At 38.1% G+C, this 14,347-nt stretch overlaps 1 protein-coding gene across 2 annotated transcripts in view; it reads right to left on the reverse strand.

The window, feature by feature from the left end:
• The window catches only part of LOC121181814 (protocadherin-9), a 179,581-nt gene that overhangs the window by 126,768 nt on the left and 38,466 nt on the right, over window positions 1–14,347 (reverse strand). The window contains exons 2-3 of one of the 2 annotated variants that reach the window (XM_041037984.1): window positions 10,635–10,643; window positions 3,568–3,669 (exon numbers count right to left, since the gene is read on the reverse strand). In XM_041037984.1, the coding sequence (XP_040893918.1) occupies window positions 3,568–3,669; window positions 10,635–10,643 (111 nt within the window). The remainder of the gene's footprint in view (window positions 1–3,567; window positions 3,670–10,634; window positions 10,644–14,347) is intronic. The other variant, XM_041037974.1, reaches the window with a different exon arrangement.

Here is a 14,347-nt window from a genome sequence, read left to right on the forward strand (position 1 = left end):
CTAAACAGGTCTTTTGATTAAACTTGTAAGCACCCTGAACAACGTATATCTCAGAAAACTGTTTTCCCTTTTTTCCACGAAGAGCTCAGATGGTACTATTGCTTCTCTCAGCTCCCTAATATTAACTAGGCTCAGATGTTTCTTCAAACTCACACCTACTCTGCAGTCCTGAAATTGCGGAACCTTGACAATTGTTGTTAGGTTCAATTTCAAGCAGAACACAAAGGTGATTGGAAAGCAACTTGTCAAAAACAAGAGTGTGCTCACCTTAATCACTTACAGAATGCTAAAAAGCTAGAACAGAGCACAATTAAAGTGCACCTGAGCCTCATGAAATGATAAACATCACTCACTTGTTACTCATGATATCTGCCTTACTTTTTTTTTTTTTAACTGAAAAGAGGAATCTGAAGCTAAAATGTATATCTATGTATATGTATATATAAGTTGTAATGCAATTTCACTCAACATTTTGAATAAAAAGGGGAGGTTATGTATCTCAGTTCATTTCAGTGGCATACAGAAAAATTCTGTGGGTATACAGCATTTATTGTTTTGGATTCACCCCACGCCGCTATTTTAATACATTTGGAAATTCCAGTGTTCCAGACATTGGCAATAGATACACGTGGCAGTAAATATATTGATCCTTATGAGTTTGGGGACCACAGAGTGAAAAACTCCCAATAAATCAAGGGGACATACACAGTCTACAAGGCAACTTTTTCCAGTTTCTTAATGTATTTATCCTGCTCCAAAACAACTTCTCTGGAGGATGCAATTTATTGTATGTTGTGACTAGTTGATAAACTCAAGCCTCCACTCCTATCCACGATCTTTGCATTAGTGTAAATAACTAACGATTGAAAGGTTTCTGCGTGGCCAAGCACTGCTTAACAGTCAACCAAAAGTTTCACCAACCACAGGACAGAATCACTTCAGCCAGCTGTGCCTTTTCACGTTAGCTCTTGCCATTCTCCCAACCCCTCCCTCGCTGAACAACAACTCCCTGATGCACTCCGTATGACAGAGGGAAGGAAATTATCGAACACCAATACAATAAAGCTGTCTGGTAACTTAATAGGGCTTCTGAGTAGGGGCAACGTGGCCATCTTGCTTTGAGGCGATAATGAGAGTCATCATTCCCTCCTGGGCTGGAAGAAAGGGTCCTCCTTTGTGGTGATGGTGTGTGAGGGTGTGTGCATTTGTGTGTGTGTGTATGTGTGTGTGTGAACATGTGTGTGTTTGTCTTTGAGCTTCTCCAGTCCAGTGAGGCCCAATAAGCAAACTGCACAGTTCTTTAACGAAGCCAGCTGTATTCCCATTGAATACAGCTTGAAGTTCTCTGAGAAATTCTGTTCATTAAATCAGGCTAAAGTCCAAATATTGACTTTGAAAGCTTTGGGGAGACACAAAACATAGACTGTGCTATATATTATCTTACAGATCCCTCAATTATTTATATATTGATTGATTTAAAAAAAAAGCAGTCTTTCGGCTAAAGCAATGGAAGTTAACGTGAATCCTGATGCATTTGTACAAGTGACAAAGTGCTGTGTGTGTAGACTGGTAATGAGGTAGCATCTTTTATCAAACAAAAATTAAAACAAAAGGCTATTTTCCTGTTTATTTAAATCACCAGTGGGTTTTCCATTTGATAAAACCATATAAATTCAGCAACGCTGTCTACAAGAAGCTTTGTGTACTTTAAAGTAGATCCAAAGGGATACCATCTGAGGTATTTACATGATCTTTAGTTCTTTAATAAGTGTTATGATGTATTGTGTAAGACTGGGGAGAGAAAAAAGAGAGTCTTAGAACATCCGTTTCTCAACTCTCCAGTATAGATCAGGCTGGCAGAGGAACATTAGGTTTGATTGTGCAGTGCTTGCTGTCACTCTGTGCCCTGTATATTGTAAGCTGTAAATTTCCCATAGTTAAATATGGCCTGAAGAGAGTGTATGTAATTGTGTGGAGGGGCAGGCAGGAGTCATAAGGCATCTTGCATTTGCAGATGTATTAAACATGGTATAAAGTATTCAAACATGGCAGTCCATTCATTCCAAAGAAAGCTGCTTACGAAGGTTTTACCAGCTTTCTGCTCCCATAATGCATGCACACTGGAGTCTTTCTCTCTCTCTGCATCAACCGCCCACACAAAAGTGACACAAAATAACAACTTGACAAGGCTCTGGATGACTTTTACAGTGATCTAAGGGTTCGAGTGTCACACTCAGTGAATAGTTTCATAGTTTACTTGTTCTGCTGACGGTAGCCCCTTCAGTAAAATCAATGCACAGCACAGCGCTGTACCTGGGGATCTGATCCCAGCCCCAGGGAGTCTGGGTAAGAGGGACTTCATTTCCCTGTGTTTACATGACATCTATACCTCTGTTTTGTTAACTTTGCTCATTTGCTGTTGGTTGACCCAAGGGGGCACAACAGGTGATAAATGTTTAATGTAAGGAAAACTAACTGCAGCTAGTAAGAATAGGAAAGAGAGATTATGATTTGTAAAACAAATCATTATAAAACTGTTCATCTTTTAGTATTTATAAAAACACAAATATATCAACACAAAGCTCTCAAAAAATGTAAGACAAAAAATGCACTAATCAATACTGTGAGCTATGTTTGAATGCAAGTATTTACATTTTAAAGCTAAAAGAAACAAGAGTGATTCAGCATATTTTTGTTCTATATTCCACAATCACTCAGCTGTGGTTCACACAATGATAAGGGCAGAAACAATGTAAACACACAAACCTGGCTGACAGAGGGGCTCTATTGAAAACAACTCATTCAAATCAACAACTCTCTATGGATTCGCTATGGATAGATGTTTATGTAGTCAGATAGGATAGATGGGAAAAGGGTACAGTGAATAGTGTAGCTTCTGCAGACGAATCTCCAACCAGCACGGTTTACACATGATGAGTAAGGAATTTACAGACAGCAAATTATTCCTTCATCATGAAAGGGGCAAAGACAAACAAACTTGGCACTGCGGTCTACAATGGAGACAGAATATGGTGAGACTTCCAGTTTACAAGAAATCCGCCCATGTTGATATACTGTAGTTGATAACAGGGAGTAAGAAAAACTGACATCATTAACATTCACCAGTGTGCAAGCACAGCAACACAAGCAAACCTCCTCCAACCCCCAGATGACTATCAAGCACTGTGTTTTCTAAGCATGGAGGTAATGAGACAAATACTTATTACTCAAGTAAAAATGGCATGAATATTAGCATCGCATTAGGCCCTGAATTTAATGATGTTGTAAGTACAATATGTCACAGTAACTAACAGGCAAAAGATACTTAAACACTGTATAGAGGAGGAGAAAATATGAAGAGAGCAGAGTCTGTTTCAGTGCAGTCTCACATAGAAGCATGGATGGAGTCATGAATGAGAAAATTATACTGAATGTAACAAATCATAACAGAGCTTAACATGCCATTGCATGGAATGCTGAAGTACAACATGATTTGAGGTTATTAAGGTATGTATTAAGTGAATCTATGGTGATCATTTAGTGAGAAATGGGACCATCAGTACTCACTAAAGGGGTGCAAGGGGTCCAGTATTCAGGGTTCAGCTCGGCTCGTGGACGAAGGTCCAGATATTCAGGGTTCAGTTCAGTTCGGGCACGAGTTAATGTTCCCTTCATGGAAAATTGAAAAAAAAAAAAAGTCTGTTAGAATTGCTTGCTTAGCTTTTGTTTGTCATTTACACAAATAGTTATGGAAGAAGACTTTATATTAGTTTACAGAGCTCACAAACCCCAATATCTTTCATCCAGTGCAAATAAAAGGAAATACAAAGTCATCATTTTTATCAAACTCATTTTACTGCTTTCAAATAAAGTTGATTCTATACTATCTTTACTTTACTGAATAAAGATATACCACTAGCAAGAAATCATTGACTATAACTATTCACAGCAGGGCAATTAAAAATGTGAACATTCCACAATGAATTTTCCAACAAAAATTCCAATAAATTTAAGAGCAAATTATATTCTAAATGAGGTTAAAAACAGTTTTCCATTCCTGAGGCCCTGTGGCCTAAATGACAGGACAGTGGAATGGACTGAATCTGCTGGGCCCCATGAGGTCTATGATGTATACTGTAATTATCTACTGATTCTCAAAATGGCTGTGTGTAATGAGGCTATACTGCATGAAGCCCCAGGCATAAATCACTGTCTTTAACTGACTTCCAGATGACCAACAACAACACAGAGCAAAAGCAGGGAGAAAGGAGGGAGTGGGTTATCTCGGCAGCAGCCCTATATAGCATCCAACTTCTGCTTCTTATCAGTAAAGGCCATATTGTTAGCCAAACTTGCTTACTTAAGACAGTTTCCTGTCTACTAAAAATAATCAAGTCACTTGCACTTAATCTCAGTTATATATCCATTTACAGTCTGGCTACCAATATATTAAATGCTTGCAACTTTATTTAGCTATGCAACATAGCATTGTGCCAAAGAGCTGCTGTACAAAATTTCATTGTGCCTTGCATAATGACAATAAAGATTCTTGATTCTTGATTCTTGATTCTTGATAGGTGGAGACTGTCAGACTATCTGCTGTTAACTGGCATGAAACAGCTTCCATAGTCTGACTCACAAACACAAACATAAACAAACTGCTACCACCCTCATGACAACATACACATGCATTTTCAATATGAAATCACAGACATTTTCCATGTATATACATTCTCAATGAACACTTATAGGAGTATCTATGGACCATACACAGAATTGGGTGACTGTAACATACAGTACAATTCAACCAGGTAGAACAGGATCATCTCTTTTACAGCTGTCTCCACGGAAAATTAATGTAATAAGTAATAAGACAAAATTTCTCATACTTGGAACATTGTCATCATATTGAGGAGTCTAAATGTCACCAGTAAATCCCATCTTTAAGAGGGCTTGAATTTCAGTGTGCAGGTACCTCTGAAATTATTTCTGGTTACTCAAGGTGACACATTTAAGTAGAAAAAATGAAATGAAAATTAATTTTTAAAAAAGTGCTACACTTAAAAAGTAAGAGTTATTCATTAATTATAACAGTTCTAATGGGGAAATCCAAACAAGAACAAGTTACTTTTGTTGATGAAAAGGCACTGCAGACATAATCGCAGCACATTCAAAATCATTCGCTCAGCTTGAGAAACATTACAAAATGTGGTTGTGCAGTCAAAGTATGAACTGTCAAACAGAAACAAACAGTACCTCAGCGATTGAATAAAGCAATATGGTTCTTAAATATGAACATGATAAGCAGGTTACCAAACAAGCACCAGTGCAATATAGCGACTACTGTAATTTAAAAACATGCACACAGACACACTGCACCTGTTACTATGAAAGCACAGCAAAGATGGCAGAGCATTTAGTGTACCGCTGATGAAGTTGTTCACATCATATAATGACAATACCATTGGTTAACCATTTAACATGGAAGTGAGCATATATATGATAAATCATCTGTATTTATAGTACAATATCATCATGGCCTCAAAATTTACTCAAGGTTAATTAACACTTCTCCAATATAGTCCAAACAAATATTGAATATTTAAAGTTTTGCAAACGTTGGATTTATTGCAAATATGTGTCAGACATGGGGCAGGTGTTTCCTTTTCTGATTACTCTGTGTCAAATCTATTGTTATGTGTCCCACATGCTGTCGTCTTCCTTAAAATGCTGCACTCATTGCAAATTGGCCACTCAAAACATACAGACATTACAGAAATTTTACAAAATAATGGAGGTTCCTCTAATGGCAAAGGGCTTGGACAAAAAACGGTCACCTAAAAACAAAACGCAATGTTAAATTCATAGTTTTCAGTCTAACCTTACATTTCTGTGTTGTGACAACTGTATGCATTTATAGGTGCACTCCTACCGTCACTTTATTGCCATCAATATCAACTTGTGCTTTGTAACACCGCTCTAAAACAACAGGTTAAGCTATCCCCACAACAATACAGTCTATCAGTAACACCGTAGCCGTCAGCTTTAAGCTAACGTTAAGCTAACGTTAAGCTAACTTTAAGATAACCTTAAGCTAACGTTTTGGACTGCGCTAGCTTGTAACTGACTTTAAACTAACATTTTTAAGATAGCGCTGGCTGAGTTTACATTGGCTAAAACTAGCAAGGTAACCCTCCATATGCAGCGGCAATTATGAAGACTAACGCTGTGAAATGTAACTAACTGTCGCAAAACTGGTAAGAATTAGCTTACCAAGATCGCTGAGCCGAGGAGGTCAGCGTGAACTACTGGCTCCGCCATTAAGAAGGACCTGTCGCGCCTTAAGGGGCACAAACAGCTGTGCTGCTTTCAATGGACTCATTAAAATGACGGGAAAATAGATAGCGCTTGACCATGTAAGTTCCATAATGGTAATCTATGTTCAACTATAGGTGGTTATCTAAACCAACTACAATGGCAGACAAAGCAGTTGAGGGGGCATTTTCAAGCAAGTGGTAACATTTTCTTATCATGGCCAGTGCATTACTTTTAAACCTATCAGTGGTTATTTTTACCCTGGCAAAAATGATTATAGTGAAAATGTAACTGATATTCTTGGTTGTATTGACTTATTGCTGGTCTTACTCTAACTGTAATTCTTCGACTCAACATAGTGTGCATTTTAACAATGGACTTTTTTCACAACAGTTTCCTGCACAAATCCCTCCAATTACTTGAGAAATATGAGGAAAATAGGTGAGAAGGGGCAGAGAAATAGCCTACTCAGAACCTTTATCTCATTATGCATCTTCTTAATATATTCCACTTGTCTGTCACTCTAATTAATGGCAGTCCTTCTCCATAAACCACCCAGAATGTGAGATTATTTATCAGTACCTAGTCATTTATCACCAGTGTGATAAGTGACAGAGAGAGGGAAGTGGAAGTTGGCACATTATAATTGATCATTTTTCACTCCACAATGTCAGAGTGATCGTGGTAAATCCTAGGTTGCGGTGTGTGATACCATCAATGCTGACAACAAAAGTAAGGTGCATGAATTAAACAAGTCATTGAGATTGATTGAGTGCTGGCAGTGACATGAGGTTTCAACACACAATCTAGTGTTTTGGATGCAAAATGTTGCTGCGAAAGATAAACACATCATTAAAGTTATGGGAGCACAAGGAAATGAGGAGGCTAATTTTGCCTTGATCATTTTTTGGACTTCTTAATTTGTACTGTCAAAATGTGATGCTCTGTCCTCTGTGTGTACAGTAGGAGATTTGGTCTTTTGGGATAAAAATTGATTTGGTATCCAATTTAATTGAACCAGTTTAAAGGCTGAAGAGACTGAAAGTGGCATGGCTGATGGAGAGTACCACTCTGAAACTCCAGTAATTTACAGTGTTGTGGGGGCAGTTGCGTTACAAATGGAGACCAAAACGAGACAGAGATTAAACCAGAAGTGCATTATAATGCATGAGCCTGTGGCAAATGACTTTTGGTAATTTTGTGGTTAGAGGCATGTTGCACAACTGCTCCAGTGGTATAGATAAGAAATACATTGACCAGTTACATCACAACAGTCTGGACAGAAAAGCCTCCCCCCCCAAAGAAGACACTGATCTCCCTGTGTGAGGGATGCAGCATCACGACAAGTGAATATGGCACGTTATATTTACGTGGGAGGATGTACAGTAACACATTTGCTTACTGTGTTGCTCATTTCCCAGAGAAACCAATGCTCAATTCAAGAAGCAGTCAAATGATATTAGAAAAAGGGCCACTCAGGATGGGCTGTGGACAGCAGGGATACTTTGACAACAGCAAGGGGCATCCAACAGCCATTTCCTGACCTCTTCAGAGGGTGCTGATACTAGTTCTCATTTCACACATCCTAGTGCACAGTCCTTGCTGGATGACAATCATTCATGCCACAGACACACTTATACATGCAATTTCAAACATTGTATGCCACTTTACTTACTAGATGACAAGGCCAACACCCACAAAAAGAAATTCCACACTTTATTATAAGATCTTTTCTAATTATCAGTGTGATTGGCTAAGCAATAAATGTTCAAATCTACCAGAAAACCTTCACACCCAAATTTCTAAATCTGCTTAACCTTTGCAGGGTTAGTGGGGGTTTGGAGACTATTCCAGCATACGCTGGGCAAGAGACAGAGTACACGCTGGGAAGGTTGCCGTTCTGTTACAGTGCTAGGACACATCAACAATGTTATTCATACCCATGGGCAATTTAGAGTTTGCAGTTTACCTAAACTGCAAGTTGTTGAACTGTGGGAGAGAGGTGGAGCACAGGAGATGCACACAGCACTTGCACTGTACCACTGGACATGTTGTTAGTTGTTTTTGTTTTGTTTGTTTGTTTGTTTTGTGGTGGGTGCAGGGATGCGCTTACAATTTTTGATGAGATTTTGTCCTTGTTCCTTTGGAGGCTGAAAGTACATACTGTAAGTTACTTTGTACAAAAGCATTTGCCATATAAACGTATTTAATGTATAGTGACAGGTCTTACAATACTATACTAGCTTTTCATTTAAATAGCTCACCTTTATCATAAATAACTAGTAGTGTATTTGATCATACTGATGACCCTGAATAAAATGAACTTTATTACCAACATGAAAAGGTAAGAATAACAACATACTGGTGAAAGTCTCTGCAGACCTGTAAAGCAACTATGTTGAACTTGTCTGTATAATGTGGGCTGTGAAGATGAGCTTCATTAGGGGGATAAAACACACTTTAATTAGCTTTACCATTGGTCTAGCCCTGCCAGGCCTTCCCAGTCACAGCAGACCTTTAGTTCTGTTTAATTACCTTAGAGATACCGCTGTGTGCACTCTTCCTTGACATCACAAGACAACATTCGTTTTTCAACAAGTGTTGTGTGCGTGTACTGCTAAGAAAAGAACATGATGTTTACCTTGTGACTAGTGGTAAGACTCATGAGGGAAAAACGATACTTTGCACGTTATATGGATGACTCATTCGATCATTATTTATTTACTTAGCCTACTTTATTTATTCATCAACTAATTGCATCAATCTATCAGCACAGTATGTTTAATTATAAAAAGCTCTTTTCATGAAAGTGATTGGAGGATGGCCATTACAAAGCAGGCAACAGGAGAGCAAACATGTATAGTCATCTGAATAGATGATATACAACAATAAACATATTGTACTAATAGTAGTGTTAATAGTTAATACTTACAGCACAGTAAAATCAATCACAGCATCATCTGACTTGTCCCTGGAAATTGCCCAGTATGAACTGATATATTATGGCCATAATCGCCCCGTACTGGCACAGCTGCCTCTGTCTTAGCAGCCTGCTGACTTACAGTCAGAGCTGTGGTAATGCAAATGAGCCCATAAAGTGGCCCTGTGTGGGGGGATCTCCCTCTGGACATCAGATGGAGATCAGCTGAGCAGTGTTGTCTCTTATTCTGTAATCCAGTCTCTACTTCATACCAAATAATTTGTTTTTGTTTGTTTTGGGTTTAGTTTAGTTGTGTATTGTTTTGTTTTACATTTTGGCTGCTTTTGTTTTGTCTGGAGTTTGTCACTGAACAATAAAATGAAAAAAGGAAAGGAATGTACAGTTGTGGTGGGGGTAGAGGATTGTGCTGTTTGGATGAAAGGAAAGGCAAAATGCACAATGCACAATGCAAGGAAAATGGAATGGAGGGGAAGGAAATTGGTAATGATTAGAAAATGAGAGCACACAAGAGGGTGCTACTAACTTATTTATATTAAGCTGTTGAGATGGCTGGGTGAGAAAATCTGTGATTATTATTCTTTGATTTGCAAAGCTATGCTGTGATTGGCCCCTCCTTTGGTGGCGGCATTAAACTTTATGTTTATGGGTCGCAGTGTTAAACCCATTTCCACGCTTCCCATTCCCCACACTAAGTATTGACATTCCATTTAAGTTGATGACAGTGAGGAGGGTATTTTATGACAGAAATGTAAATGCGTGCAGCCGGTATTGCAGTAAAAAAGATATCACACAATTACAAGGACATCTTTGCATAGTTGCAGAGTAAAGAGGATATGCATGATGTACCTCTGCTTTGTTCAGAAAGAACAAAGGAAGAGGGATTCATCTCAGCCCTCTGCCCCTCCACTCCCCTTGCTGTATTAAAACACATACAAAGAGAATATTTTCTAATGAAAAGCCCTCTGTGTGTATGCGTGTGTGCTGACAATAATTAATATAGAGATTATGTTTGCTATGATAATTAATTACACAAGCTTAAAAGTGCCCCTGCTACATGTAAATTAACTCAGACACAATATCTAAAGTGTGTTTAGAGAGCAGAAAAAAATAAATGTAATACTGTGGATTGTTATCATGGTTATTCAATGAAGGTGCTTTGTGAGTGAATTGAAAACAAATTAGGTTAAGGTCTTGTGACAAGATAAATAAAACCTTGATCAATTAAGTGGTTGAAAAAGACGGCAGTCCGACACTCAGTGGGGGCAGTCTTGCTGCTACAATTTCATTCTTGAGCCACAGAGAAGCATTGATTCTCCCTGGCACGCTGTCCTTGTCATTACAGTCGATGCCGAGGCCAGCCCAAACCATTTTCAACAACCGCTAATGGCTTCAAGGAATTCAGCTGGACTTGTGGCAGAATTCTAATAAGCAGATTTTATGAATTTGGAGTGCAGGGATGAGAAGGCAAAATGCTGCAGGTCGTACAGAGAACACAGTGAATGCATTAACAAAACAATTCTCTGCCATTACTGCACAGTTGGAATTACTTCTGTTTCTAAGATGCTGAAATGAGATCGAGGTGATAGAGAGGTCAGCTTTTCTGATGAAACTGGTTGCAATAGTAATAATCGTAACCTGACTGAACAAACATTTCATCTGTTTAAAAGGCTGTTTCCTACCTATTAACTACCAAAACTAATATATGACATTCAAGTTCACTGAGAAAAGTCTTTTTTTCTTTCTTTCTTTCTTATTTTTCTCCTCAGCCTTTCATCTATTCTGTAAGAGCACCTTTCATTTCTCAAGTGTAGGATTTTATCTCACCAGGGGTCTGTCTGTGTTTCTGGATAGATAAACCTCTAGGTTTCTTTCAGTTTTATGGCTTTCTAAAAGACAGATGTTTTTTTTTTTTTTTTTTAAATTATCCATCATTACTCTTTTGACTTAGCATTTGTTTTCTACTATTTGCTAAGGCAAGTTCTGAGTGTGAAAAGTCAACACTGAATCCATCATTACCTTTACATTAAAAGTAATCTTCATGAACTGGGTCTCTTTAGTAACCATATTTATGCCATGGCCATAGAAAGTATTTATTTCAAGATGGCAGGGAATGCATATAAAAGAAAACAAAAAAAAAAAAAACACTTTAAAAGCAGTTCTGGTTCCTATATCAGACACATCATGACTTAGGAATCAGACCGAACAAAATGTGCTTTGGTAATGCCTAAGAGGAATGTAATTCTTAAGAGTAATGGGCTGAAATTTCCCCATAACTGACAGATTTGTATGGTACTGTTAACAACATAAACAGCTTCTCCTCTTTGGGCTTTGTGCACAAACAGTAATTGTAAGTTTTAAAAAAAACGGCTCAGACCTATTTTTTTTTTTAATAGAAAATGTGTCAAATTCTTTCAAACCAAAATGTTACATTTCCTTCAGAATTAACTCCCCCCAAAAAGTTAATTCAATATAAACAAGAAGGGAAGGCGTGATATTATGAAATCCACCAAGTGAAAAACTGATAGAAACATAACCTTCTGTTTCACTGTCAGAGAAGAAAGTGACTGCTATACAGCTCCACGACCATTCTCACAGAACACAGACATTTTCTGTCTGTCTCATGTATGTCTCTATCTATCTGCCTCTGTCTTTGTTTCTCCATCTAGTCAAAAGTTCTTTGTTCATTCTGGAACTGCTGCTCTGCTTCAAAAGAACTCAGAGAACTGAGGAAGCTGTTGCAGTGAAAGTGCTGCGTTTAAGTCAACTGAGCATTCCCCCTTGAGGCTGAGCAATGCTTTCACCCATATAAGTCCAATTTACAAGGCATATGCCCACCTTCAGGCCCACTCTACCCCACCCTATTAAATATAACACTGGACATTGAAGGGTAGAATAGTTGTAAGAATTTAAAGTAGGCTAAATCCAATTTGTGTGTATATGGGCTACAAAGGAAAAGGCTGTTGCCTGCCAAACAGTATGAGCTATATGGAATGACAGACATTATTCTCTAACCTTCTGCACTGAGTGCATTACGTTACTTCTTTCCTGATGGGGATTCTTACATTCTTGAAAAATGCAGACTCACAAGATTGAATCCTGTACAGCCTTCAGGTAAGACGCAGTGTACATGTAAACTGAATGTGCCAACTTTTGGACATTTTTAGCAACACTAGCAAGAGTGCAGGGCTCCAAGGATGGCACTGTTCAAACCACTTTAATTCAGTTGGAAGTAAAGAGCACCTTTATGGGCAGCTAACGGGCTTTTAAACCCTTAACTTTGTGCTAAACAGAACTGATAAAAAGAAGGCATTGTTAATTGCATGCCTCTTCTTGAAAATGTAATGTACATAATGTGGCCTGTACTACTCACCCATTACCCATTTTATAATGACTGGCTAAAGAAAACATTATAAAAGCAATCATGGAACCATGGACTGTAGTCGACCAAGAAGCCAAAATGTTCCACAATATTTTGCAGGTTGTTCTGTCGAGTTAGCAGCTGAAGCCTGAAAAAAGCAGCAGAAGTCTGTGTACTTATCAGTAACCAGCTGTGCTTGGGATTGCCCCTGTAATATACTGTAATGTGTGTAGTGCTGGATGTGTAAAATGTTCTATATGTCCTTTACAGTTCTCCAGCTTTAGTAAACAGAGATGGCCAATATTGTGGTCCCTGAACTCCATTGTTGTGACATCTTTTCTATATGGTATGCTGTAAAAATGGTGCATACACGGGTATTTTAAACAGCTCAAAGTGAAAATCTCTTTTGGTGAATGCCCTGAGATTTTTTTAAATTCACTTACATATTCAAAAAAAGTGAAATCAGACCTCTAAGTCATGAGTACCTGCACTTGACTTTCTGCCAAAACCTGTAGCTTATGTTAATGTTCTTCTCTGTCTCCATCTCAAAAAGACAAGTGAATCAGATCGTGAAATGGTAATAGTATCACTGTGAAATTTGCTACTGGAAGCAGTTGTTTTGTTCTGTGGTTTTTCTTATCAGACACTAGTAGTCACAGTTGGGTGCCAAATGTAAGGCGGGCGCCCACATGACATGAAAAGCCCAACAATCAGACACTGAGTGTCAATTAAAATTTTATCAATTTGTTGAAGAGATTTGTAGAAGTATGTCTGTCAGCATGTTGAATGCTGTTTGAGAACGTTTATGTTTAACTGTTTGAGAGATTTACAGCTGACAGTGTGAGAAAATACCCATATTTGTCAGCACTTTTTAAGAATTGCGGTACTTTGGGTGTAGGAGACACAGGCTTTGTTTTTTTTTTTTGGTGTAGCCAGTTTTTCAGAGGATGTAACAGCAGAGCAACCTAGAAGTCATGATGATCATATATGAGGTTACTCTTTCGCTCAAGTCGGAGTGGCTATGATGGGGAACAGAGTGAAGTTGATTCAGTTCATACTCACGGATCTCACTATTTGTTTTATACAAATAAAATAAATATTTTCTTCATTTGTACAAGAGCACACAAGCTTAAATGAATAAATTAAGCATCCTCAAGGAACAGAAGGTGTCAAAAGTTGCCAGTGGCCTCAGAAAGCTCACAGTTATAATGTAGGACAAGAGATGTTTCACACTGAATATAATGTCTGTCATCAAGCTGTCAAAACCCTTTTCAATCAGTTCACCAGTGTCAACAAAAAATCCCATCCATGCATTTCTTTTTCTTGTCTTGGGTCATATAAAGATGATGTTCGTCTGTGGAGAGGATTGTATTTATTCTCTCTTAATACCTTGGAATGAAACAGAGCTTTCCTCACCCTGCTCCCCATTCGTGTGGGTTAAACCTCTCACTCTGTCCTCAGCGCTTTGGTAAAATTAATGGGTAGTTTACAGCTTTATTTGTATAGTTGTTGGTCTTTATAAAACATATTGTCTGTATTTTTCTCCTAATCTACCAGTAAGCCAACTGTCTTAATATTTTACATTTACTGGAGAGAAGTGAGATTGGATGCCACAAGAAAGTTTAGCAAAAGTAAGCCAGACTGAGAACATTTCTGTCATTTTGGGTTGATAAATGTAATATATTTTCTGTGTTGTTTTGTGTCAAGGTAAAGTTAAAGGAAGATGGAGGTGA

This window comes from Toxotes jaculatrix, chromosome 1 (genome assembly GCF_017976425.1).
Source record: "Toxotes jaculatrix isolate fToxJac2 chromosome 1, fToxJac2.pri, whole genome shotgun sequence".
NCBI lineage: Eukaryota > Metazoa > Chordata > Actinopteri > Toxotidae > Toxotes > Toxotes jaculatrix.